The sequence below is a fragment of the Pseudorca crassidens genome, chromosome 7, assembly GCF_039906515.1.
Source record: "Pseudorca crassidens isolate mPseCra1 chromosome 7, mPseCra1.hap1, whole genome shotgun sequence".
Lineage (NCBI taxonomy): Eukaryota > Metazoa > Chordata > Mammalia > Artiodactyla > Delphinidae > Pseudorca > Pseudorca crassidens.
Genome location: NC_090302.1, coordinates 64810064 through 64835060, shown reverse-complemented (window position 1 = coordinate 64835060; position 24997 = coordinate 64810064). Strand labels below are relative to the sequence as shown.

At 39.2% G+C, this 24997-nt stretch overlaps 1 protein-coding gene across 10 annotated transcripts in view; it reads right to left on the bottom strand.

Annotated features, from left to right (window-relative positions):
• CCDC171 (coiled-coil domain containing 171) overlaps window positions 1-19626 on the bottom strand; it is a 358867-nt gene extending 339241 nt beyond the window's left edge. For 4 of the 10 annotated variants that reach the window (XM_067744429.1, XM_067744437.1, XM_067744435.1 and 1 more), the window contains exons 1-3: window positions 18841-19236; window positions 9649-9806; window positions 2434-2569 (exon numbers count right to left, since the gene is read on the bottom strand). In XM_067744429.1, the coding sequence (XP_067600530.1) occupies window positions 2434-2569; window positions 9649-9692 (180 nt within the window). In that variant the 5' untranslated portion in view covers window positions 9693-9806; window positions 18841-19236. Of the gene's footprint in view, window positions 1-2433; window positions 2570-9648; window positions 9807-15647; window positions 15768-17343; window positions 17398-18840; window positions 19238-19322 lie in introns of those variants that run through there. The other 6 variants (XM_067744438.1, XM_067744436.1, XM_067744434.1 and 3 more) reach the window with 4 other exon arrangements.
• Between the last annotated feature and the right edge of the window lie 5371 nt (window positions 19627-24997).

Sequence of the window (24997 nt, the reverse complement as noted above, 5' to 3'; positions counted from 1 at the left end):
TTTGTTTTTCTCTGTCTGACTTATTTCACTTACCATAATGGCCCCAAGGTCCATCTATATTGTCACAAATGGCAAGATGTCACTCTTTTTTTGTGTGAATAATATTCCATTGTATACACACACACACACACACACACACACACGGACTTCCCCGGTGGTGCAGTGGTTAAGAATCTGCTTGCCAATGAGGGGGACACAGGTTCAAGCCCTGGTCCGGGAAGATCCCACCTGTTGCAGAGCAACTAAGCCCGTGTGCCACAACTACTGAGCCTGCACTCTAGAGCCCACGAGCCACAACTACTGAGCCTGCATGCCACAACTACTGAAGCCCGCATGCCTAGAGCCCATGCTCTGCAACAAGAGAAGCCAATGCAATGAGAAGCCCACGTACCACAACGAAGAGTAGCCCCCGCTCGCTGCAACTAGAGAAAGCCCACACTCAGCAACAAAGACCTAATGCAGCCAAAAATAAAGAAATAAATTTTTTTAAAAAATAATATATATATATTCATTTATATGTGTATATGTATATATATATACATATTTGAAACATTTTCTTTATCCATTCACCTATTGATAGGACACTTAGATTTTAAAGAAATTTTGTGCCAATCAGCCAGTGTGTTAGCATTAGGAGTACCTGATAAGGCAAATATCTGGCCTTAGTTTTTAGATAGTTTCATTCCTCTCTGCCTTGCTTTATAATGGACATATTTAGAAATTACATGTCTAAAAATATTACTATATAATATGAGTAAAATCAGCTAAACAAATAATTGAAACAGTAAAACTGAACAGTAATACAAACCTGGAGTTGAACCAACTATAACTACCTATTTTGAGAAAATTCTCTTCCTTCCGTGAGATAATTTCCAATCTCTTTAATGTGAACACATAATTCAAAATATTTTGATCAAATAAAAGATAATAAATGTATGTTCTGGTAAGAGAAATGTGATAACTATAAATATATGTGAAAGAATATATTTAATGGATGAATGATTATCATGATACTAATATTCTCAAGTAAAATGTACATTTGGCTTATAAAATAAGTTTTGGAGATTATGAACAATTAGCACCCATTTAACAAATACTACTTTATATTCAGTATGTAATAGTACAACATAAATAAAAGCAATTACTACTTCAATTATCACTTTAAAATTACCTCAATTGCCCTTAAAAATACAAATAAAACAGTCATAGATTGATCGCTTGTTATTTTAATCATAAACCACTGTTCCTTAGAGAACCTGAAAAAAAATCATTTTTCCGAACGTTTATTCAACACACAGCTACTGAGGGCCTACTACGTGCCAATAAGCAACTCGACAGGTACAGGGACAAAGCATGGTCACTACTTTCAGCTCTCACGAAGCTTAAGGACTAAAGAAGCACAGGTAAGCGTGAAATAAATGTTTTAGCTCTAAAATATCTGTAACAGTAACATGTTATGGGAGAGGAAAGAAAGGAGTAATCATTTTCACCTAGCAAGGCTTTAAAAGGTTTCCTGACAGAACAGCGTCGGATTTTAGCAAAAAGGGAAGGAAAATACACTGTTTATGCTTAACTGTCAATAAATGTCAACTACTATTACAGTGCACAGACACTTCTCAAATTCTATTTCATTTAATTATCTTAACAACCCTTTGGGACCAGCATTTCACAATGAGAAACCAAAGATGTACAGGATAAATAACTCGCCCAAGTCCACATATGTTGTAAATGGAAGGGCCAAGAATGAGTCCAGGTCTCTGTAACTCAATATTCTTTCCACTACATCGGGCTGCCTAAGCTGAGCTTTAAGAATGAGTAAGACTTAAATAAAGAAAAAGAAGAAAACAGAGAAGAAAGACGACAGAAGAGACATAAACATATAATTCATGAATTATCCTAGAGTAAAAAATAACTTCTGTCCTTGGAATATACACATATACATATGAAATACAGATATTTATATATATACACACACATACTAATAAAAGACATAATGATACAATTGAAAAACAAACTAAGATAATTCATGAATTACACTGATCAAAAATTCCATACTCAAATCTAATTGTTTAAGAGACTGTTCTATGACTGAGACCATAAGGAAACTACATTAAGATTTCCAAAATGCCTAATTTACAAATCCCTTAGTCACCAAACGCATTCATCAATTAACACTTTTGAGCAAATATAATTCATTAATTAAAATAAAATTAAGGCAACATACCAATAAATACAATACTTCATTAAATTTCTACTTTAACACTCCTATACAATTCCACTGTATTTAAAAAAACCATCTGTTCTATTAATGTCCTTTTTAAGCACAAGAATGTTACAGTGATAAATGTTAAAACAAGTAGTTTCTAATATGAAATGAATCTAAAATAATCAAACTCTACTTTTAACATTATTTGAGAAAAAAATAAATTCTACCTCTGCATTGTGCTTAGTTGTTATTTCTAATTTTTCTTTCTTAGCCCGATGGAGTTTCTTTCTGAGATCAGCAGTAATATCCAAGTCTGTTTCATTTTTAACCATTTGTTTTATATCAGATGAGGCATTCTTCAACCTATAAAATGAGATCAAAATAAAATATAATTACTATTAAGTAAATTTCCAGCATTTCCCGTATTTCTGATAACTTATTTTTCAAAAAAAACAGGGAACATGTTACGGTCCTTACCCTAAAGAAACTTACATTCCAGTAAAAGATATTGATTGCAAAAGCTAGATAGAATTGCAAAGCAGTATATGACTAGAAACAAACCACTGGGAAACCACCATATTGTTCAAGATAGGCAATAAAGGTTATCTGATCCTATCACAAGCTGGCAAGTTTTGGAGAAGACTGAGTTCTTTCCTTTTAACCTTTTTAAATAATATATTTTACTTATTGCAAATATAACACATATTACAAAAAGAGAAAGTATAAGACAATACAGACTCATGCTTTTAAATGGCAGAGTAAAGTTCTACTCTCTCCCCAAAAGTAAAATTAAAATTTTAACTAATTTAACAGCAAAGAGAATTTAGAGATATAAACTCACAAGGAGAATTAGTACCAGAGATGAGACAATAGCAATAAAATACTGGAAGTTGGAACGCAGGTGGATAAGTGGTAAGTGATTTATATAAGAGAGCTGAATTCAAAGCCAACAGTAAGAAAAGCAACCTGATTTACACCAGAGTCCCAAAAAGCTCAGTTCACTGGCAACACCTTTTAAAATGGGGGTAGAAGCAGAGCAGAAAACAGGAGAATTGGTTGAAAGTCTGCCAAAGAAATAATAAGATCCTCAGATCCTCTAGCCTATACACCACACAACTGGGTATTGATTTCTTCCCCACTCTGGCAGAACACTAGGGGTTTATCCCCTGGAGAGGATAAAACAGAATGTCTCTGGATTGGAGACATCAGATACAAATCGGGTAAGTGTTCCATACCAAAAGCAAGAGACTCAAGTAAAAAGTTGTATAATAAATTATATCCTTGGTCTTCTAATACTTATTGTCTAACAGAACAATGTCAGCCAAAGCAGAGACTAGAAGGATCTTCCCTGGAGAATCTAACCAACAAGGTGAAAAAGACCTAAAGATGCCAATGTTACGGGTTCTCCAGCAAAACAGCTTAACCAGATCACCCTACACAGAATGTCTCATACACTGAGCTTCCAATCATCTTTTTAGGCCTCTACTTTTAAATATGAACAGAGAGCCAAGGATCACCAGAAGTTAAGCAACATCTGATAAGAAAGACAGAGACTACAAGGGGCAGGGAAGAAGTCAAAGATGATGCAGGGAAAAGATAACTTTAAAAAAAGATTAAGAAAAAACCCTTAACATTAAAATCCTCAGAAAAATAGGAGAGGATAAAAAAATCCATAAAACAAAAACTGGATGTAATTAAAAATGAAATATTCATAGAACAAAAAAAGAGCTCTTGGAAATCAAAAACACAAACTAAGAAATGAAAAACTAAATAAATAAATTTAAAACAAAAATCTCCCAGATGCCTAAAAAAATTACAAGAGAAAATAATTTCCAATTTAGAATTTTATGCTCAACAAGTACCATTCAAAGACAAGAGTATGGGGAAGGGAAGATGAAACATGCACGCTTTCATAACTATGATCAGAGTGTAAACTGGCAGAAAAGTTTTTAGAAGTTTGGTAATAAATGTCTAAAACTTTCAAAAAAAAAAGACAAGAGTATGAGAAAGACTATTTCGGATCTACAAGACATCAAAACATTTATAAGGGGCTACTGGAAGACTTGTTTCACCAAAATAAGGACCCACACTGAGAAAGAGAAAGAAATGGGATCCCAGAAGTAGGGTATTCAAGATAAGAAAACAGCAAAGCGATGTCTAAGATAGTGATGAAAGGAAGCACCCAGTGAAATTTGTGCAGCAAATCACTTAAAGGGTAATCTGTTCCAACTGTACTGGCCAATGCCTCCAGGAGTAATTTCTTTAAGATGAAAAGAGAAAATAAAAGAATACATCAACTATGTGAACATATTGAGAGATTTATAAAACTTGGTGGGAGTATGAAGTTGAATTCATAAGTTCATGGAAATTAAACCAAGTAAACAACAAATGAGACAACTATTAATTAAATCCAAGAAAAACAAAATGTATACGAGAAAAAAAATTGTCACTGAATACTACTACATAACTAGGAAGTTTTGATAATTATACGATAATGTAAACATTGATTAATCTAACCAAGATTATATATCACTAAATGAAGAGAGAATAGAAAAGGGAGGCAAGTATGAATGAAAACTAAATTATGAACTTCTATAGTGGAAAGTCAGTAGATAATGGCTAAACATGAAAAATAAAATAAAAAAATTTTTGAAGAGGTATGGATTTTAAAAAAACATCTCAGAGAGTTGAAAATGATTCTTTCTAGGGATAAAGAAAGTTATTTGTCTCAAGGTAGTAAGCACTGCTATTTTTCCTAACAGCAGTAAGTAAGCCTTTTAGAACAATTAGTCTTTAAATAACATGCATATGTAATTTTTTTTAAATAAGACTAAAATAAAACAACAGAGAATCAATGAAACCAAAATTTGATTCTTTAAATAGATGAATAAACTTGAAAACCTTTGGTTAGCTAGACAAAGAAAGAAGAGAAGAAACTCAAAGTATAAACAAAGAATAAAAAAGAGAATGGCACTACCAACGTAGAAGGATTATAATGAATACTATGAACAACTTTATGCTAACAAATCAGGACAAATTCCTAAAAAGACAGTAATTACTAAAACTAACTCAAAAAGAAAGAGAAAATCTGAACAGACCTATAACAGACAACAACATTGAATTAATAATTTTAAAAATCTAATCATAGAGAAAGTCCAAGTCCAGATTCTACCAAACTTTAAGGAAGAAATAATACCAATCCTCACATTAGAGGAGGAGGAAACATTTCTCCAAATCATTCTGAGTCCAGCATTACCTAATACCAAAATATGGCAGACATCTCAAGAAAGGAAGAGTACAGACCAATATCTTTCATGAATAGAGATACAAAAAATCCTCAACAAAACATTAGCAAACCAAATCCAGCAACATCTTGAAAGAATTAAATTACAACATGATTAATTGGGATTTATCCCCAAAATAGAAAATTGGTATAATGTCTGAAACTCAAGTGATGTAATATACCATTTTACTAAAACAAAGGACGAAAACTATATGATCATCTCAACAGATACAGAAAATGTATTTGACAAAATCCAACACCCATTCATGATTTAAAAAAATAAAAAAAAACTCTCAACAGACTAGGAATACAAGGAAATTTCATCAATCTGATAAAGGGCCTCTATGAAAAACTGCAAAAAGTAGCATCAAGCTTAATGGTGAAACACTGAAAGCTTCCCCTAAGACTGGGAACAAAACAAAGATGTCTGCTAGTAATACTTCTATTCAAGACTGTATTGGAGGTTCTAGACAGTGCAATCAGGAAAAAAAAAAAAAAGGAAAAGAAATAAAAGGCACATATACTGAAGGAAGAAGTAAAACTGTCTTTAATGGCAAAAAACATGATCCTGTAAGATTATCCTAAGAAATCCATTAAGAAGCAAAAAGACTAGAACTAAAAAACAATTTCAGCAAGGTCACAGAATATAAGATCAATATGCAAAAACCAATCACATTTCTAAACACTAGCAATAAATAATCCAAAACTGAAATTTAAAAAATAATTCCACTTATAATAGCATCAAGTAAATAAAATAGATTTAGGATTAAATTTAACAAAAAAAGGGAAAGACTTCTACACTGAAAAGCATAAATTATTGTTGAACTAAATTGAAGACCTAAGTAAATGAAATGACATTCCACATTCACATTCATGTATTTGAAGACTAGTATTTTAAGATGGCCACTTTCCCCAAATTGATCTACAGATTCAACATATTGCCTACCAAAATCCCAGCAGGCTTTTTTTTGCAGAAATTGACAAGCTGACCCTAAAAATTATATGGAAAAGCAAAGGACTCAGAAAAACCAAAATAATCTTTAAGAAAAACTAATGGGAGGACTTGCACCTTCTAAATTCAAAACTTACCATAAAGCTACAGTAATCAAAATAGTGTAGAATTTGAATTAAGAATAAACATGTAGATCAGTGTACCAGAATTGAGACCACAGAAATAAAGTCATATATATACAGTCAATTAATTTTCAACAAAGGTGTCAAGACAATTCAATGGGGGAAAAGATAGTCTTATCAACACATGGTGCTAAAACAACTGATCTCCACAGGCAAAAAGATAAATTTAGACCCTTACCTCACACCATACACTACAAAGTAACTTAAAATGGAGCCCGGACCTAAATGTAAGAACTAAAATTATAAAAATTCTAGAAAAAAACTTAGGAGAAAAATCTTCATGACCTTAAGCTGGGCAAAATTTCTTAGATACGAAACCAAAAGCACAATCCATAAAGAAAAAGAATTGAACTTCATAAAAATTAATAACTTTTACACTTCAAAAAGCATTATTAAGAAAATGAAGTCAAGCCAACAAATGGGAAAAGATATTTGCAAATTATATATCTGATAAAGGATTTGTATCCAGAACACATAAAGAACTCTTTTTTTTAATAAATTTATTTTATTTTATTTTATTTTTTTGGCTGTGTTGGTCTTCATTGCTGCACACAGGCTTTTCTCTAGTTGTGGCGAGCGGGCGCTACTCTTCGTTGCAGTGCATGGGCTTCTCATTGTGGTGACTTCTCTTGTTGCAGAGCATGGGCTCCAGGTGCATGGGCTTCAGTAGTTGTGGCAAACAGGCTTAGTTGCTTCGTGGCATGTGGGATCTTCCCGGACCAGGGCTCGAACCCGTGTCCCCTGCATTGGCAGGCGGATTCTTAACCACTGCGCCACCAGGGAAGCCCTTAGAATATATAAAGAACTCTTGAAGCTCGATAAGAAAAAGATGAATAACTCAATTTAAAATCAGGCAAAAGATCTGAATAGGCTTTTCACCAATGAAGATACACAAATGGGCAAAAAAAGCACATGCAAAGATGTTCAACATCATTGCTCACTAGGAAAACACAAAATAAAATCACAATGACATATTACTTTACTCTCACTGGAATGGCTATAATCAAAAAGTCAGAAAACAACAAGTGTTGGGGAGGATATGGAAATGTATAAAACCCTTATACACTGCTGGTGGAAATGTAAAATGCTTCAGTCACTTTAGAATACAATTTGGAAGTTTCTTAAAAATTTTAACGTAAATTTACTATATGATGAAGTAATGGTGCTCCTAAGAATCTACCCAAGAGAAATAAAATATGTCTACACAAAGACTTGCACACAAGTGTTTATAGCAGAGTTATTCATAATAGGCAAAATGTGGAAACAACCCAAATGTCCATCAACTGGTGAATGGTTAACTAAAATGTATATATCCATAAAATGGAATAATATTCAGAAATAAAAAGAAACAAAGTACTGACACATGTTACAATATAAATCTGAAGAACATGCCTACTGAAAAGAAGCCAGACACAAATGACCACATATTGTATGACCCCAGTTATATGAATTGTTCAAAAAAGGCAAATCTATAGAAACAGAAAGTACGTTCGTGGTAAACAGCAGAGTTTAAATAACTTCATCGGTCCAGATTCTAGAAGTCTGAAGAGTAATTTAACCATTAAAAATTATGACAGATGTATATTAATTTGGCAAGATGTTCCCCCCAAAATTGAAAAAGCAAGATACTAATGTAAAATATTATTCTAATTTTTGAAATATATATTTATATGTTCAAAAGAAAAGGTCTGGGCAAGTAAATACCAAAATACTGTTGGTAGTTAACTCTAAGTGGTAGCATTATAAGCAGTTTCATCGTTTTATTCATTTGTATTTCTTAAATTATTCTAAAAACATATGCATTATCTGCATTAAAATATACATATCTATGTGTATATATACATATGCACATATATAAGACAGGATATCAGAGCAAAAAAGAACCTTAAAACACTCTCTTTAGCACTCTTTGAACCATCTTCCTCACCATAGTGGTGGAGAACCAGCTGATGCGACCTCACTCTTAACCCTTGACACATCTAAAAGAAAAAATTCTTTTTAAGATAAAATTTTAGTAAAGAAAAATATTAATATTTTACTCATTTATTCTCTGTCTTGCTCCAGAAAGGATTTCAGGTAGCTCCTAAAGACAGGTAGGAAACGTTTACATAGCAAATCCTATTTATAAAGCAAAGTACATGTTAGTCACGGTACTCACCCCACCCACACATCCTTGCTGAAAAGGTGCTCAAGATCAGTTCTTCTCAAACTAAACGTGAGCAAGGACTATCCCCACCCCACTCCCATTGCTTCTGTAAAATACATTTAAAAGGGATAATTAAAAAAGAAAATCTAAAAATAGATAAAATTCAACTCTAAGTGTTTTATTATTAGATTCAACAAATAGAAAATTACTCTGTTACATGATTATAAGGTTCTAAACACTTGCTTTCAATTTCTGTACTTATTTCTTCGTAAACCACACTTTGAGTTGCACTCTCCGAAATGGCTCCATTTCGCATTATGGACTCAGAGTTTTTATATTATTCACATGAGATATGAATAAACCAAAGGTAGGCACCTCACCCAAAGGCATATATGAATGGTACAAAAAAGATGAGCAACAGCAATTCTTAGAATGTAAACTCCAAGAAAAGAAGCAGTTATGAACAGGAGCTAAAACTAACAGAACGCTTAAGTAGAGTGATGAATCAGAGTTGGGGCAATGAGGAAATAAGAGGAAACACAGCAACACAGATTGTGGCAAGCCAAGTAATAATGAATAAGCAGAAGAAAAGATTTAGAGAAGTGGAAAAGAATAAGCAAGTCTCTAGGGACTGGAAAAAGTACAGACACTGACTTTTGTACACTGAGTTAACAAAGGAGCATAAAGAGCCACACAGAGTCTCCAGACCCAGTTCTGGTTTCCATGAGGCATCATTCTTGCTCCTCCAGTCCCATGAAATTTCCACTTCCCTTACCATCCCATGAGAATTCTTACAATCAGCCTCTCCAACCACTTATTTCTCCCTGCTCCCTGCAACCAAAAGCATTCCTCAACTAGAAGATGAGACTGGAGGCTTACCTTTGGATATCACTGGAGGCATTATTTGAAGTATTCAAACTCATGATGAGTCTTCCAACTCTTTCAAAATACCCCACTGTTGCTTAATGATATACTTCGTTATTAATGATTAAAACTGTCCAAGACATCTGTGGCTTACAGGTTACATGGGCTGAAGTCTGTTAAAACAGTAAACAATATAACAGCAGTTATTTATATGAGTCCTGAGACTAGGGGTGATTTTTCTTTTGTTTTTTGACTTATCTGTATTTTTAAGATTATTCTTTAAAAAACATGTAAATACTTGTATTTTTAAAAGCCACAGTGTTTGGGGACTTCCCTGGTGGTCCAATGGGTAAGACTCCGTGCTCCCAATGCAGGGGGCCCAGGTTCAATCCCTGGTCAGGGAACTAGATCCTGCATGCACGGCACAACTAAGAGTTCACATGCCACAACTAAGAGTCTGCATGCCACAACAAAAGGATTCCACGTGCCGCAATGAAGACCCCACGTGCCACAACTAAGACCCAACACAGCCTAAATAAATAAATAAACATTTTTTTTAAGTTATAAAAAATAAAATAAAAGCCACAGTGTTTTATTTCTTTTTAAATAAGATTAGAAACAAAAATGACAGAACATTAGAAAGAAATTCCTTCTTATAAGAATAAGCTAATACTATTAGATTATTTTAATTTCTCAAATAAAAAGTAATAAAATAGTGACTAATTGTTCTTAAACTGGAAGAGGAATAGGTAGTGCCTATCTCTAGGGCACAGAATTCAATATGAAAGAAAATGCAGTCCAGGGATGTTTTGGGGTCCCAAAAGACTTTTTCATAAATGAAATATTTTTAATGCAATGTTACAATCAAAGAGGCCAAGGCACTCCCACATAAAAGATCTTACAGTAATTTTCAAAGGCCTTCTCCCAAGGGATTGAAGAGGAAAAAGGAAAGGAGAGAGCATTTGTCACTTACCCTGGCCTTCTCTCCAGAACACTCTTCTACCAGAGATACTCCAAATTATACAGAGTCAACAACTGTAAGTTACTACAGTATGAAGGAATCTTTGGGTAAACATCTCGATAACTAACTAACTCCAAATAGACACAAATATGAAGATCTCACAAGATCTCTTGGTATCCCCAGCAGAAGTCCAATATCCTAAGAAAGACCATGAGATTTGGTCTCAGAGAGATCTGAGCTAGGATTCCAATAAGCATCCAGTATGTGGTCACAGGCAAGCCACTTAAACTCTCTGAGCTTGTTTCCTCAACCATAAGGAGATAACTATATCAAGCTCATATATTTGATATTTAAGTAATATACACAGCACATATACAGTACACAGTCACTGTCAGTTTCTATTACTGTAACACAAACCCTCTGAGGTCTCTGATAAAGGAAAGGAGTAGGTGACACTTGGGGTGATTTGGTCTGGTTAAAGATGTAATAAAAGAAGGCTTCCCTGGTGGCGCAGTGGTTGAGAGTCCGCCTGCCTATGCAGGGGACACGGGTTCATGCCCCAGTCCGGGAAGATCCCACATGCCGCAGAGCGGCTGGGCCTGTGAGCCACGGCTGCTGAGCCTGCGCGTCCAGAGCCTGTGCTCCGCAATGGGAGAGGCCACAACAGTGAGAGGCCTGCGTACCGCAAAAAAAAAAAAAAAGATGTAATAGAAGAATTGTTTAGTGGGAATTCCCTAATGGTCCAGTGGTTAGGACTTGGAGCTCTCACTGCCAGGGGCCTGGGTTCAATCCCTGGTGGGGAACTAAGATCTCACAGGTCATGTGGCGCAACCAAAAAAATAAAAATTAAAAGGCCAGGACACTGGCCTGAGAGGCCAGGACACTGAGTGATAAATGACCCACCAAGGCACACCATTATGAAAAAAAAAGAATTGTTTAGTAAAATTGTAGGTATACAGGGATAGCTAGAAGATGCCCCCCCCCCAAAAAAATCTAAACTGATCTGTCCCTGCTCACAATAAACAACCCTGAGAGAGATCACTGAAAGAAAAGAGACTCAAATAAGCCAACTGAGATGTAGACTCAAACAGTGCTAGGAACTGACTAATGGCTCCTACAGCCAAACACTAAGGGATCTTCAAAACAGTCAGTGATTCACACAGCTGATGCAGAATAGTTTGACCTAGGACAAAGAAGACAGAACTTTCACCAAGATGGGGGGGGGGGAATCCCATTTCTCCAGGGACCTAAATACTAAGTTTGGGAATAGTGGTAGACAAACAAACACCACTATCATTAATCTATTGAGCACCTAGTAAAATGTCAAGCACTGTGTTTGGTATTTTATTTATACATAGAACTATAGAACTCCAATCCAACACTGCAATGTAAAGATTATCCTTTTCAACAGAGAAAACTAAGAGATTAGAAGTAACTTGTCAAAAGACAAATAGTTACAGAACCAAAATTCCAACTCATTACTATCTATCTAACTCTAAAGCGGAAGCTCTTTCTACAAGGTCATTGTTGATATAGTTAAACTATAAATTACCTTACCTGAGGTTCATTATCCTCATTTCAATTACAGAAACTCATCTAATTCAGAAAGTCTTAAATGACTTGCCTAAGGCCAGTCAGCTACTAAGTAGGGGACACCAAGGACTCAATCAAGCTCTTCTGATACTGAGTCCCAAAATCTTTTCATCTTACCACCATGCCCCCAAAGCTCAGACTCCAGAGGAAGTGCCTTCAGAATGGAAGTTTAAGAGTTAGAAGGGACTCTTCCATACTCAAGAGTAATGTACAAGGCTCAAAAGTATATACAAAATGTTTCTATTTTTAAAGTGAAAAAGATGGGGCTTCCCTGGTGGCGCAGTGGTTGGGAGTCCGCCTGCCGATGCAGGGGACGCCCGTTCGTGCCCCCGTCCGGGAGGATCCCACATGCCGCGGAGCGGCTGGGCCCGTGAGCCATGGCTGCTGGGCCTGCACATCCGGAGCCTGTGCTCTGCGACTGGAGAGGCCATGACAGTGAGAGGCCCGCATACCGCAAGAAAATAAAAATTAAAAAAATAAAGTGAAAAGGATGAAACACACACACATATGCATATGTGTCACAACAGGCACAAACAGAACCTCTATTTACCTCCCAGGGAAAGAATTTATACACTTAGGGCCTTAATAATGCCTGCGTTTTTTATTTTGTTTTGATCTTAGGCAGAGAAGTGTGGGAAGAGGTAGTTTACCAAATTTTAACATAGTTGTTTCAATAAAGCTAAATTGAAGGCAACCACCGTTTTTCACTGTATTATTTTGCTATGTAACATCTTCAAATCTGAACGGTCTTCTAGAGAGAAAATGGTCTTCTATAGCTCAGGTGCAAGTTTCATTAACTTCCAGATCACTGAAACAGATACCGTAGTAGGCAGATGGTCCCCATGATCTCTGCCCCCTGGTGTTTCTCTCTTGTATAATACCCTCCCCTTTACTGCGGGCAGAACCTGTGACTTGCCTCTAACCAACAGAATATGGCAAAGGTGACAGGCTGCACTCCCATGATTATATTATGTTATATAAGACTCTATCCTAGCAGAGTGAAGTGACAGGCAACCTCTAGCTGATCGTGAAGAAGCACACTGTCACGCTGTGAACTGCCTACGGAGAGGGCCACATGGCAGGGAACTGCAGGCAGCTCCAACCCACAGGCAGTAAAAAGCCAGATCCCTCGGTCATATAGATGCCAACAGGAAATACATTCTGCCAACAACCTAAATGAACTAGGTAGCAGATTCTTTCCAGTCAAGCCTCCAGATGAGAACACAGCCAGCAGCACCTTGACAGCAACTTAGTGAAACTCTGAACAGAGGGCACATCTAAGCAGTGCCCAGATTCCTGACCTACAGAGACTGAGAAATAATAAATGAGGGCTGTTTGAAGCCACTAAGTTTTTGGTAACTTGTTACACAACAAAAGAAAACTAATATGTATAAGAAGCTTGAAAATGCTTTTACAGGGTTAAATAGAAAAAAAAAAGAGTGACATGTAAACTACAAAATGGGTTCTTACACCAGCCCTGCCTGTGTGTGTCTTTTATAAAGTCTCTTTGTTTTTCTATAGTTTAATTTCCTAATTAATTTACATAACAGAGTTTATAAAAATCCTATCTCAGGTAACTAGATAGAGAAACTAGAAAATCATGGGCAATATTTACAAAAAACAAATAATTACAAAATACAAATGAATAAGGGCAAACCACCAACAGCCACAAAACCTGCACAGAGTGGAGGTATCTACAGAGAAGCAAGCAGAGGAAAATAACAAGTATGCATCTGAAAGGACCCCCAAAGGGTCAACAGACAGTTAATGGGAAGAGCTGTAGTACAACCTGAGAGCAGCAGCTGAAACTGGCATATGAAACAGGCGTATGGTAAGAGAGTCCTGAAAGAGTTGGTACAGTCCAGCCTCACAGACCTTCATAACTGACTGTCAAGTTACTTCCTGGACAGGGGCCCACACTAATGAGAATCAGTAGAGGCTGGTATCAAAACTGAGCAGGGGCTGGGCTTCCCTGGTGGCGCAGTGGTTGAGAGTCCGCCTGCCGATGCAGGGGACACGGGCTCGTGCCCCGGTCCGGGAAGATCCCACATGCCACGGAGCAGCTAGGCCCGTGAGCCATGGCCGCTGAGCCTGCGCGTCCGGAGCCTGTGCTCCGCAACGGGAGAGGCCACAACAATGAGAGGCCCGCGTACCGCAAAAAAAAAACAAAAAAAAAACAACTGAGCAGGATAGGGGCAATGAAGACAAAGTAAAGACATGGCCCAGACCAAACTGTAGGAGGAAAGAGGACCAGGAAATGTCAGAACCAAGCCACCATAGTTTTTAACACTCACAACAAACAAAAGACAGGGTTCTGTGAAGTTAGAAAAGCTTTCCTGAACCTTGCTCAAAGTTCAGGTCAACTAACCTTTCATAAAAATAAGCAACAAAAGGGCTTCCCTGGTGGCGCAGTGGTTGAGAGTCCGCCTGCTGATGCAGGGGACACGGGTTCGTGCCCCGGTCTGGGAAGATCCCACATGCTGCGGAGCGGCTGGGCCCGTGAGCCATGGCCGCTGAGCCTGCGCGTCCAGAGCCTGTGCTCCGCAACGGGAGAGGCCACAACAGTGAGAGGCCCGCGCACCGGAAAAAATAAATAAATAAATAAGCAACAGAAAAGTAGAGTGGTCAAATCCCATACAAACATAAGGAAATAGAGAGTAAGGAACAGAATGGACTCCTATAAATGAAAGAATGACGGAAAGACATGCCCACAAAACAGATGAAAATCATAACTTACTACTTCAAAATGAGCTACAAGACATTAACAAAATGGTATAAGGCATAAAAGAATAGGAATCAGAATTAGAGACTGAATAAAGCACTTAAATACTGAACTGACTTCTCTTAAATAAATAAATAAATATCAGAAAAATTAAAATAAATTAAAATAAAATTTTTTAAAAACCTCAGAAATAAGGTGAAAAAGATCAGAAAGAATTAGAAATTAAAAATCATTTCTGCAAGGAACATTAAATTAGAGGGAACAAGAGTAAATACACATGATCAAAAAAATGCCTTTAAGGACGTATGAAACAAAAAAGAAGTAAAATTTTTAAATAAAAATTTAAGAAAGAGATCAAAATGATTCAAGAGAAAGTGAAAAAATACTGAAAATAGGCAAAGAATAACCAACATGCGGACAGCAGGAGTCCCTGAATAAGAAGATCAAAGCAAGGGAAACAGAACAAACACTAAAAACTGTAATTCAAGAAAACTGTCCTGAAATACAAAGATTTTAATCCACACTTTCAACAAACTGCATATCTGAGAATATTGACCCAGCACAACCAACAAGACACATTCTAAGATAATTACTGGACTTTAACAAAAACTTGTACACAAATGTTCACAGCACCATTGTTCATAAATAGCCAAAAAGTGAAAACAACCCAAATATCCATCAATTGGCCAATATATAAAAATATGAAATATTATTCAACGATAAAAAGAAATGAAGTACCGATATATGCCACAACGTGGATGAACGTTGAAAACATTATGCTAAGTGAAAGAAGCCAGATGTAAAAGGCCATATATTGTATAACTCCATTTATGGGAAATTTCCAGAATAGGTAAATCTATAGAAACAGAAAATAGACTTGAGGTTATCAGAGAGTAGAGAGAGGGGGAATTGGGTCTGACTTCTAGCAGGTTATGAGGATTCTTTTGGCGGGTGGGGCGGGGGGGGGGGTCGTGATGGAAATGTTCTGGAATTAGATAATGGTGATTGCTGTACAGCTTAGTGAATATAGTGAAAACCATCAAATTGTATACTTTAAAATGGTGAATTTTATGTTAGATGAATTATATCCTAATTTTTTACATTCATCATCATAAAAAATATATCCTGTCTATAGTCTCCTTTGGCAAACTCTTATTTTCTTCCTCTCGTTGATATCAGTGCTTGATGACACTAGGGCTCAAGGTCCTACCTGTATTTTGGGAAAACTAAATAAACAAAGGGCCAAATGTAGGTCTGTGGTTGAATTTAAACTATGATGGGACTTCTATGCTATTGAATATAGCGGAGATGTAGCAAAATCCCCCTTTTCTTTCATCAGAATGGAAAGAGGAAATGATGAGGTAGCTAAAGTAGCTAGGTACAGTAATGAAAGTATCAGTGGAATATTTTCATTTAGCTAAGCCAAAGAAATGCAGGGTCCCCACATAATGTTCCTAGCTTTACTTGAAACTTTCCTATGAAATGTTGCAAGTTAAGATAAACAATAATTTGGCTAATCTATATGTGTAATTAAAAATTTCTTATGATATGCCATCAATGTTAGCCTTTCTCTTCAGCCTCAGTATCTGTGCAACTCTTTAAATAATGCTTTCCATTTGAAAATATCAAATTCATCATTATCTATAAACAAACTGATACCCCAAAGCCACTCCCTGCTGTCGTCATTCCTACTGTGGCAAACAACCCTTCTCCAGGTATCATGCTCAAGACTCTATAGATTATCTCATTTCACTCTACACCAACCCCAAGGGAAGATACCATTAATACCCCCATTTTATACCAGGGGGAAACTGGGGCTTAAAGATATTCAGTCACTTGTCCAAAGTCACATCTCTAGGAAGTGACAATGTCACGATTCAAAGCCCCATCAATCCACCTAGATTGAGAAATCCCTAACTCCAGAGCTCTGCTGTGTGCCTTGCTATTGACCTTCAAGACATGGCTCACCCCATGGCTTCCCTTGCTTGTCAGGGAAGCACTCTGCTCGATACTGCAGATATCTTTAAACACAGATCATTCTTTCACACTTCCAAACTAACTACAAGTCAGGGTCTTCTTAATGAGAGATGACTCAGACTTCCAGTGGATTTCTCAATCCAGATGGAATTTCCACTGGGCTGGGCCAAAACCAGGGCGTCCTTTGGGCAGTGATGGATAACAGCAAAGTTTAAATCAGCTTTTTATGTTAATGTATTAATATCTTAATCTTCTCCTGGTAGTGAAGTTGGACTATTCTCACCATTCCCACTGAAATAGATGAGGGGATGTTGTGTATATCATTCTTCAATAAGTTTTTAGAAATAGGTAATAGGGCAACTGAGGCCAAGAGATCAATGGTCTGGACATCCCGAGAGTAAGTAAGACAATTCTGCTTTTAGATTTCACAGCCACCACTGGTACTAAGTTTTCCTACCTCACATCTGAGTCCTGTGGGTCATCCAGAATGTACTCATCTCTCTCAATGTGTCTGCACAGATCAAGGGAAAGGGGAGGGGTGGGGAGGATGAAAAGATAAAAGCTATTATTGAGCACTTCCTACATGCCAGACACTACATTAAACATACCTGATCTTAGTGAATCTTCCCAATAACTCTAGAGATTATTATGTGCATTTCACAGATGAGAACACTGAGGCTTGGAGAGGTGGAGTAACTTGTGTAAAGATATCCAGTGGGAGGGTTAGAATTGAAGCTCATATTCTGGCTGACTCCTAAATCCATCCTCTTTCATAACTCAGTGCTGTCTTCAACAGTAACCACAACTGTGTTGTGGGTGTCTATCAGCAAACTTACACATTTCACCTTTAAAAAAGATGTTTGGTTCTTTCATGAAAACAAGACCAAGACAAATGGGCTGAGGCAATCAAAGTATTTTAGAATGAAATGCGACTTTAGAGACCAAGTCCATCCTCCTTATCTGACAGATAAGGCATCTTAATGCCCAGGGAGCTTAGGTGATTTGGCTGAGGTCACAGAGCTAATAAAAGCCTCCACCAGACTAATACAGAAAGCTCCAGACTAAAATTACTGCCTTCATCTTTCCTTTTAGAAGGTTGCACTGCCTTTGTTTCCTCTTCATTTCAAGGGAAACCAAGTGCATCTCCGACTCTAGGCTTTTGTTATTAGGCACTAACTGTTCAATAAAACAAGTGACAAAAAATGGTAGGTTCTTTTCACCAAGATTATGAAAACAACTATAAAACATCCATGTGTAATGTCTTCAAAAGAGTCGGACACCTAATGAAATTGCTTCTCAAGTAAACTTACGCAGTTATCATTGGAGATCTGCTTAAAACGAAAAAAAAGTGTATTTGCCTAGGATAAATATCACATGGAATAAAGAAAGAACAGTCAAAAGTAGGCTCCACTTCTGCAGAAATTGCACAGCCCGGGAAAAACTCACAGCCCTCTCTTCTGTCTCCTAAGAGTCCTGGCGTAGAAGCTACAGAAGACAGCCTAGCATAAACTCTTTCTTTGGTTTACCGAGCATTTATAGAATGTCTAGGGCGTGGCTGGCATTTTTATTAAAAAGGGATGAAAAAGACCTGGTCCTTGTCCTCGAAGGACTTATTGATTCTTGAGAGGGAAAGAGCCCAACAGTCCGGAGTTGTAAACCTAAGAAGCTCCAAGTCCAGGCCCTCTGGGTCCTGCCCTCTGGTCCCTACCGAGGCCTCTGGGTACTGAGGCAGCGGTCTTTGGCTAGAATGCTTCAGGAAGATCTTCCTCAGGTGGGCGCAGAGGCCCGGCGCAAGGCGCTGGAGGTGTGTCCCCACAGACGACACGAACTGCCACAGAACAGCCTCAAACTAACTCGGGGTCCCCATAACCCTCACTGCAGCCCCCTATACCTTTCCTCTGAACACCTCCCAGCCCAAATCTTTCCCCTCCAAAACCCCACACCCGGTGGTTACCTCAGGGGTCTCCCGTGATCCAGACTGCACACCCAAGACCCCTGGGGCAGCTTCGGATCTCAAAGGCATAAAGAGGCCCAGGCAGGCCGCGGGGTCAGAGCAAAAACTGTTGGAACACGACGGACTCTAGGACCCAGGGAGGGGGAACAAAGAGCACAGGGGGGAAGAAGAGGGAGACCAGCCCCAGGGAGACGGTGTTTACAACTGCCACTTCCGGAGACTCGACTTCCCTGGCAGACCTCCGCAGACTTTCGCCGGCCGCGGCCCCGCCCGGGCCCGGGCGGCTCCTTTCCTCCCGCCTCCGGCAGCCGACAGCTCCAGGATACACACTCGGAGAACGCCGGGCTCCGATTGGAAGATCCGGGCCCGCGAAGCTGCGCGGCTTTTCTGGGAGGCGACCGGCGCATGCGCTGTTGCTGGGGAGCGGCGCGCTCGCGGCCGCGCGCGGTTCCGCGCCTGGCGCGGGCCCTCCCCCCTTCTACCTCCGCCTGAGGACCCCTCGGCCCACGTTCCAGTGTGGTGGTCTCAGTGTGAGGTGCCCGGGTCACCGTCCCAGAATCCCCAGAGAGCCGACTGAAAAGGCAGGTTTCTAAGCCCTAGCTCCTTTTCCCCGCCTACTGAATAAAAATCTTAAGAGGACTGATCCCAGATGCTGCATTTTTAAGCTGGCTCCCCTGCTGATCCGTAGGGTCACGTCAGCCCCTCGGGGTCCGTGGTCTGGTGCCAGAACCGGGGGAAATTCCCTGGGCTCGCTTCTGCACCAATGATTGGTTTCCCGCTGTTCAGACCGCTATCCGCCTGCCGGACGCTTCTAGTCCCCTCCTCCCATCCCCATTGTATCCCAGCTGGTGGTTGTAAACGGGGACGCAAAATGCGGGCCAGCGCGCTGATGCAGCTGCAGCGCCTTTCGTTATAAATATTACGTAACGAGGTACCTCACGAAAAAGTCCTCAGAGCCTTAGCAAGTGCCCCAGCTCCCTTTCCTACCCTCGTCCTCTTCCCCACCCCCGACACACACACATATATACACGCACCCCACGCACGCTTTCCTCGTTGATAATTTATACTTTGGTTTCTCCTGGTAGCCGCTGCCGCCTCAGGGAGATTGGAAAACCAAATCCTCTTTTGTTCCTTGGCTTTTGAAAGCCTGTTCCCCAAAGAACAATACAAATTGGCGGGATATTGACTCTGGATTTAATCTTCAACACCACCTCCTCCTCCTCCCGAAAAGGTGTTTAATACAAAAAGAACCTTTTATGCCAAAATAGTGCCTTGTGGCTTGTAATCAACCTGAAACCAGGTGTAGGGGCCGTCTTTCCCCTGTCTCCCTGGGATTAAAACCTCCTTGATTCCTGTAACACTGAAACTCTGAAACTTTAATTGGCTTGAGTTTAGTCATTTAGATTAGGAAAGGAGGCACATCCTGCTTCAATAGTTTAGTCAGAAAGAGGATAATTTCTTCAAAGAAAAGAGTGTATGGAAAGAAAAGAGCCCACTCTAACACTTAGAAACGAAATGGACAATTACAACAGACTAATGATATTAGGACTTTTTTTACTTTACAAGTTTTAAATAATATAAAATTTTTATTTGTGTTTTAGCAAAATCACAAAATTGAATATTGTACAGCAAGAAATGCCAAATGTACTATACTGCACACTTTTTAAAAATGAAAAAAATAGATGCAGCATGAAGACTTGCAATCTTCATTTATTTGTTCATTCAGCATTTATTGAATACAGACTATATACCTAGCCCAGAACTAGGTGGTAGAAATGCAGGATACATGATATAGGTGCAGTGGGATTCAGAAGAGGGAAGTATAATATCAACCCTGCACAATCAGAAAGGCTTTATAGAGAACTTTGAGTTCAGTCTGGGAAGGTAGTTATAGATTCACCAAGTTAAAAGGAATTGGAAGACATGGAAGCTGCAAACAGGGCAGGAAACAGCAAGAGGCATTTGGAAAACTGAACAAAGCTCTGTGTGCGGTCTTGGGGTAGCGGATGTGGGGAGTAAGATGTCAGGCTGGAGAAGTAAGCAGAACCCAGATCACAGAGGGCCGTCTAGGTCCTACTTAGTTTACCAAGCAACAGAGCTAAATGAAGGATGTTGAGCAGAAAAGTTCTAATAATTAAACAATAAATCAGACTGTTATAAAATACTTGGAGGTTTTCTGTGTTTTTCTAGTAGTTACAAGGTCAATTCTTTGTTGTCTCTTGTTTGCCTAACATGCTATACTACTTAGGAAAGCTGTACAGAAAGATGCTGTCTAGCCCACTTCTCTTTTAGCCTCGAGTCACAATTCTCATCTCATTCTTTCTCTTGAGATATTATTCGATCCACCACCCCCACTCTTCCAAAACAGATTTCGCAGTCAATAATGACCTCATTACCAGATCCCAGGCTCCTTGAGTTCGCTGACACTTTGATCACTCTCAGATTTCTCTCCAGCATAGGTGAGACTCAGGGTTTAGGCAGCTCTCTGACCTCTTTGCTGCTGCTCAGGAAACCATTATCACCTTGCCCCTTAAGGGGATACTTTCTCAGTTTTGCCCTCAACCTTCACCATTTACCACAGTAGCTTTCTTGGTGATGTCATCCATTCCTGCAAGTGTGAACTCTGGGTCCACAACTTTCAATTCTTTATGTCCACCTCACATACCATAATATCATAAGCTGAGCTCTGATCTTGAATTTTTAACTCTCATTTGAACAGTGTCATTTTAATGTCTGTCAGTATTGAGTTCAATATATCTAAAACTTAATGATCTTTCTCAGCTTCTCACTGGAGCCCCACAAACTGCTCTACCTATTTATAAAACTTATAATCTCAGACACCCAAACAAAAAAAACTTACAGAATCTTTCTTCTCTCTCAGGCTCTCAATTCCTTCATCTGAGAATTACTAAATCCTACTTACTTTGTCTCCTGTGGCCTTTCTATGCCTCCTACTAATCATCTTCATTTATTTGTTTCCTTATTGTTTCATATCCAGACACTTATAATCAGGACCTTTGCTGTGGCTGACGCAAGTCACCCACCTCCTCCTTCTGTGCAAATTCTCAACATTTTTACAAGTTGACAGCTAACATCTAGGGCATTTTTAACCCGGGAAATATGAGAGGAGAAGATCAAAAAATAGAAAAAAATCAAAAGCAGGCCTAAGGGCACATATGCACCTTTCTGACACTAAGGGAGTGTTATTAGCTGATTGTGTACATGTGAGCCGCAGGGTTTTTTTGTTTGTTTGTTTTTTATTGCGGTACACGGGCCTCTCACTGCTGTGGCCTCTCCCATTGCAGAGCACAGGCTCCGGACGCTCAGGCTCAGCGGCCATGGCTCACGGGCCCAGCCGCTGTGGGGCATGTGGGATCCTCCCGGACCAGGGCACGAACCCGTGTCCCTTGCCTCGGCAGGCGGACTCTCAACCACTGCGCCACCAGGGAAGCCCCGCAGGGTTTTTTAACACCAGATGAGCCACGTCCTTTTGACCCTAGTAACCTCTCCCAGAAGGTTCAAACACCAGGTGCTTGATTATTACGTTGCTTTGGTATCAATTGTTAGAACTGTGAGCCCTGCCATAATTGTTGCTCTTGGTGGCCCTGGTTCTTTGCTCCTTCAATCCCCATACTGTGTGCTACAATGGAAATGATCCTTCTGAAGCATAACTCTGATTACATTACCCTTCATTAATTCTTTTAATGGCTCCTCAGTCCTTACTGGATAAAACCCATACTTTTCCTCCATCCATCAAGGGCCCTTATTCTTTTTTTTTTTTTTCGGTACTTGGGCCTCTCACTGTTGTGGCCTCTCCCATTGTGGAGCACGGGCTCCGGACGCGCAGGCTCAGCGGCCATGGTTCACGGGCCCAGCTGCTCCGCGGCATGTGGGATCTTCCCGGACCGGGGCACGAACCCGTGTCCCCTGCATCGGCAGGCGGACTCTCAACCACTGCGCCACCAGGGAAGCCCAAGTCAGGGCAATTTTAAAAGTAAAATTCTCCCCCAAGTCCTACCTTCCCAGTCTAGATTTAAAAACTGTTAGGAATGTATTACATTTCTAATATAACATTTTGATGCATAAATAAATACGTTTTAAAGAAGGCACATTTGTTCATTTATTTCTATATTTACGCAAGTGTGCATACACACAATAGTAGCACACACTGCTTTTCCATTTCCTACACCATCCTTGCTGACAACCTTAATCTGTTTGCAGCAGTAATAGGTAGAACTTCAGGAGGTGAATGGTCTGATCTATCCTATTTCCTCCTGCTAGCTACTGGCTCTCCAAAGCTCCCTGGTAGCTAGGGTTGGCTGTGTTACCAGTTCTGAACAATGAAATGTAAGGGCACACCTACTGAGGTGAGAATAAAAAGAGCCTTGATTCTCCATGACACTCCTTAGTTTCTGATCCAATCCTGGACTTCCTTCTGACACAAACGATTAATGGTCTTAGAATTCAAGTCTGTGCTAGTCATGTTTTCTGTTATTTGAAGCCAGTGGTGTGCTGATTTCCTTGATGTATACTAAATACTGCCACTGTGGCTAATTTCAAGCAACCAACATGCAGTCTCTTGACTGCAGAGTTCAGAAGAAATATGTACATTTGGCTCTCAAGAGTCCTGTGGGAGCCAGCTCCAGCACATCATTGCTATTGATAGGTAGATAAGTAGGTAGGTAGATAGATTTTTTTTTTAACTTAACAATACAGCTTTAATACATTTCTATGTTAATATGAAAAAATATACCTTTTATGGCTGTATTGTAATCCATTTTATGAATGCCCATAATTTATCCCATAATTTAAGTTGTTTCTGCTTTGTTTCTTTACTTAAAAAATAAAAATAAAACACTGTCTCCAAAGGTATACTTTGCATATTTGTCTTTTTTTTTTTTTTGGCCGCGCCATGCAGCATGTGGGATCTTAGTTCCCCAACCAGGGATTAAACCCACGCCCTCTGCAGTGGAAGCGTGGAGTCTTAACCGCTGGACCGCCAGGGAAGTCCCACATATTTGTCTTTTTAAAGTCATAGTATAAATACCTAGAATAGAAATTGATGGATAAAAGGATAAGCATTGAAAACCAAAATCGATATAATTACCTTTCCCTATGTTAAATACAGTAAGTCCCCTACATACGAACCTTCGAAGCTTCAAGTTTCAAACTTTCAAAGATGCAAACATGCATCTGGTTCCAACAAGGAACCAGAACCTGTGCCATCAACGTCAGGCGTGAGTGAAACTGCAGCTTGCCCTCCATCTCGTATTGCTGACGATCCTTCAGCTCTACCATCTCCCCCCTCCTCTCCCTCCTCCAGTCAGTAACTCTTCGTCCCTGTTCACTCAATGCCAGCCCCTGTAAGCCAGCTGTTGTACTATACGACTGTACTTTTCAAGGTACTGTACTGTATGATTAAAAAACGTTTTCTTTATTTTTTGTGGTTTTTTTATGTGTTATTTGTGTGAAAAGTATTATAAACCTATTAGAGTACAGTACTATATAGCTGATTATGTTAGTTGGGTACCTAGGCTAACTTTGTTGAACTTACAAACAAATTGGGCTTATGAATGCGCTCTTGGAATGGAACTCATTCATGTGTAGGGGACTTACTATAGTAGTGGGACTAGACATACTTTCCTGTACTTTTGTTAGACAATTCTGGGACCAAACAAAAATAACCTTGTGGCTTGCTCCAGTTGACACTTTTTCCTGGAAGATAAGGCTGTGAACTTACTAAATAGATTACTTACGAAGGCTAACAGTTTATTTACCAAGAAATTATTCAAAACCATTGCCTTGGGGCTTCCCAAGGCTTTACCAAGAAATTATTCAAAACCATTGCCTTGGGGCTTCCCACTGTGGCGCAGTGGCTGAGAGTCCGCCTGCCGATGCAGGGGACACGGTTTCCTGCCCCGGTCCGGGAAGATCCCACATGCCGCGGAGCGGCTAGGCCCGTGAGCCATGGCTGCTGAGCCTGCGCATCTGGAGTCTGTGCTCCACAACGGGAGAGGCCACAACAGTGAGAGGCCCGTGTACTGCAAAAAAAAAAAAAAACAACAAAACATTGCCTTGCTGTGCTCACCAATCTAAGGCTGTTGTATCATAAACTCTGCCTAATCCCAAACATTTCACTGACTTGCTTCTCTCCCTA